We start from the raw sequence: 1,585 nt of genomic DNA on the forward strand, positions 1-1,585 counted from the left end.
ACATGACTCTGCTGTGCTGAGGAGCCTGGATCTGGAGCCAGTCCTGCAGGTGGGTCTCCCCAGAGCGACTCCAGCATCCCCATGCTCAGGACTTTTACCTTCAAAGGCGGGGGCCAGGGGGGAGTCCGGGTCCCCGGGGCTGATCCGGCTGACAGTCAGGTCACTCTCCACACCGCCCTGCTTGTTCAGCATGCAGGTATAAACGGTTGAGCCTGGGGGAAGGAGACAGGCACCACAACCCATCGGTGAGCCTTGGCACAGAGCCACAGCCCCAGTAGAGGGAAGTGGGTACCAGGAAAATTCGTCCTCATTGTCACATCAGCTGCAACTGCCTGGGTATGCCCTGACCGACCCTGGATGTCCCAGTACCAGGAGGGGGAGAGGAGTGATGCTTTTTTCCCTTTAAGATCTGTGTGAGGAGCTGAAGCTGCAGCCTTGGAAATGCCATAAGCCGCCTCCCAGCCCCGGAGCAAAGGGCAGCTTCTCCCTGAGCAAACCACGGCTGGCGAGAGTTGTGCTTGATTTACTCCAGTACCCATCACATCCCCAGCTGTGAGCCACATCTGGAAGCAGAGGGCCAGAACCCCCACTGCCCCTCCACAGCTCAGAACACATTTGTCCCAATGCAAATGGGAGCGCAACCCAGCCTCCGCCGAGGACAGAGCAGCAGTTGCTCTCCCAGGCTTCCCACACCCTCTGCAAAAGCAGCATTTAAAAGAAAAGCCAGTCTGGGTCCCCCCACCCTGGGTTGTCTTGGTGTAAGATGTGATTTCCCCGGGCACCGCCCAGCCGAAGTCAGGGGCTGCGCTGGTACCTGGCGCTTTGCTCACATCAGCGGTAAACAGCCAGTTCGCCGCTTTGGTTGCTTCAGGCCCAACCAGGTAGAATTTCCCAAAATAAGACATGTCGAAGAGAGCCAGGGCATTTCTGCATGTTAAGCATTCATTCTTGATCTGCAATTAAAGCAAACGCACCGCTGCAGTTGAGCCGTATTCTCACTCCACAAAGGCAGATACGCATTAAAACTATTTATGTAACAGGAAACAACATCAGGACACTCGCCTGGTACCTTTAAAGGCTGCAAAGCTTCCACACCCCTCTGAAAAATCAGGTTTCTGAGCAAGGGCATTTGCTCAGAATGCATTTCTCCATCTTTTTGGAACATTTTCCCAAGTTTTGGGCAAAGCTCGCTGCTTCCCCTCCTGCTGAGCCTCACCAAAGCAGCCACGTAGCACAGGCTCTGCTGCCGCTAACACCTTGGAGCCAGACGTGCCCAGTGGTTTCAGCTGGGTGGGCGCTGCCCCTCTGCACTCACAATGTCATGGTGTGGGGGGAAGTCAAAGGTGTACTCGTCCCCCAGCAGCCGGTTGTAGGTGTAGTCCCTGTGTCGCTCCTGGCTGTAGGCACCATAGTAGTCATAGTCCAGGACCTGGCGGGGAGGATGGGGGCAGTGAGGAAGATGATGTGAGGCTGAAGCCAAGGGGCTGCTCCCACTCACATTCACTCCACGCCAGAAGAGGAGGGGATCCGTGCAGGATCTGGCTGTGGTGACGGGTTCCCACTCAAGCATCCCTGCCCATCGTGA

At 56.3% G+C, this 1,585-nt stretch overlaps 1 protein-coding gene across 1 annotated transcript in view; it reads right to left on the reverse strand.

Moving 5' to 3' along the window:
• SARDH (sarcosine dehydrogenase) overlaps positions 1-1,585 on the reverse strand; it is a gene marked incomplete at its 5' end in the record, with an annotated part of 24,946 nt that overhangs the window by 10,758 nt on the left and 12,603 nt on the right. Inside the window, 3 exon segments of the mRNA XM_010139208.1 lie at positions 99-212; positions 815-953; positions 1,316-1,429. Of these exon segments, the coding sequence (XP_010137510.1) occupies positions 99-212; positions 815-953; positions 1,316-1,429 (367 nt within the window).

The sequence above is a fragment of the Buceros rhinoceros genome, unplaced genomic scaffold, assembly GCF_000710305.1.
Source record: "Buceros rhinoceros silvestris isolate BGI_N320 unplaced genomic scaffold, ASM71030v1 scaffold1417, whole genome shotgun sequence".
Taxonomy (NCBI): Eukaryota; Metazoa; Chordata; class Aves; order Bucerotiformes; family Bucerotidae; genus Buceros; species Buceros rhinoceros.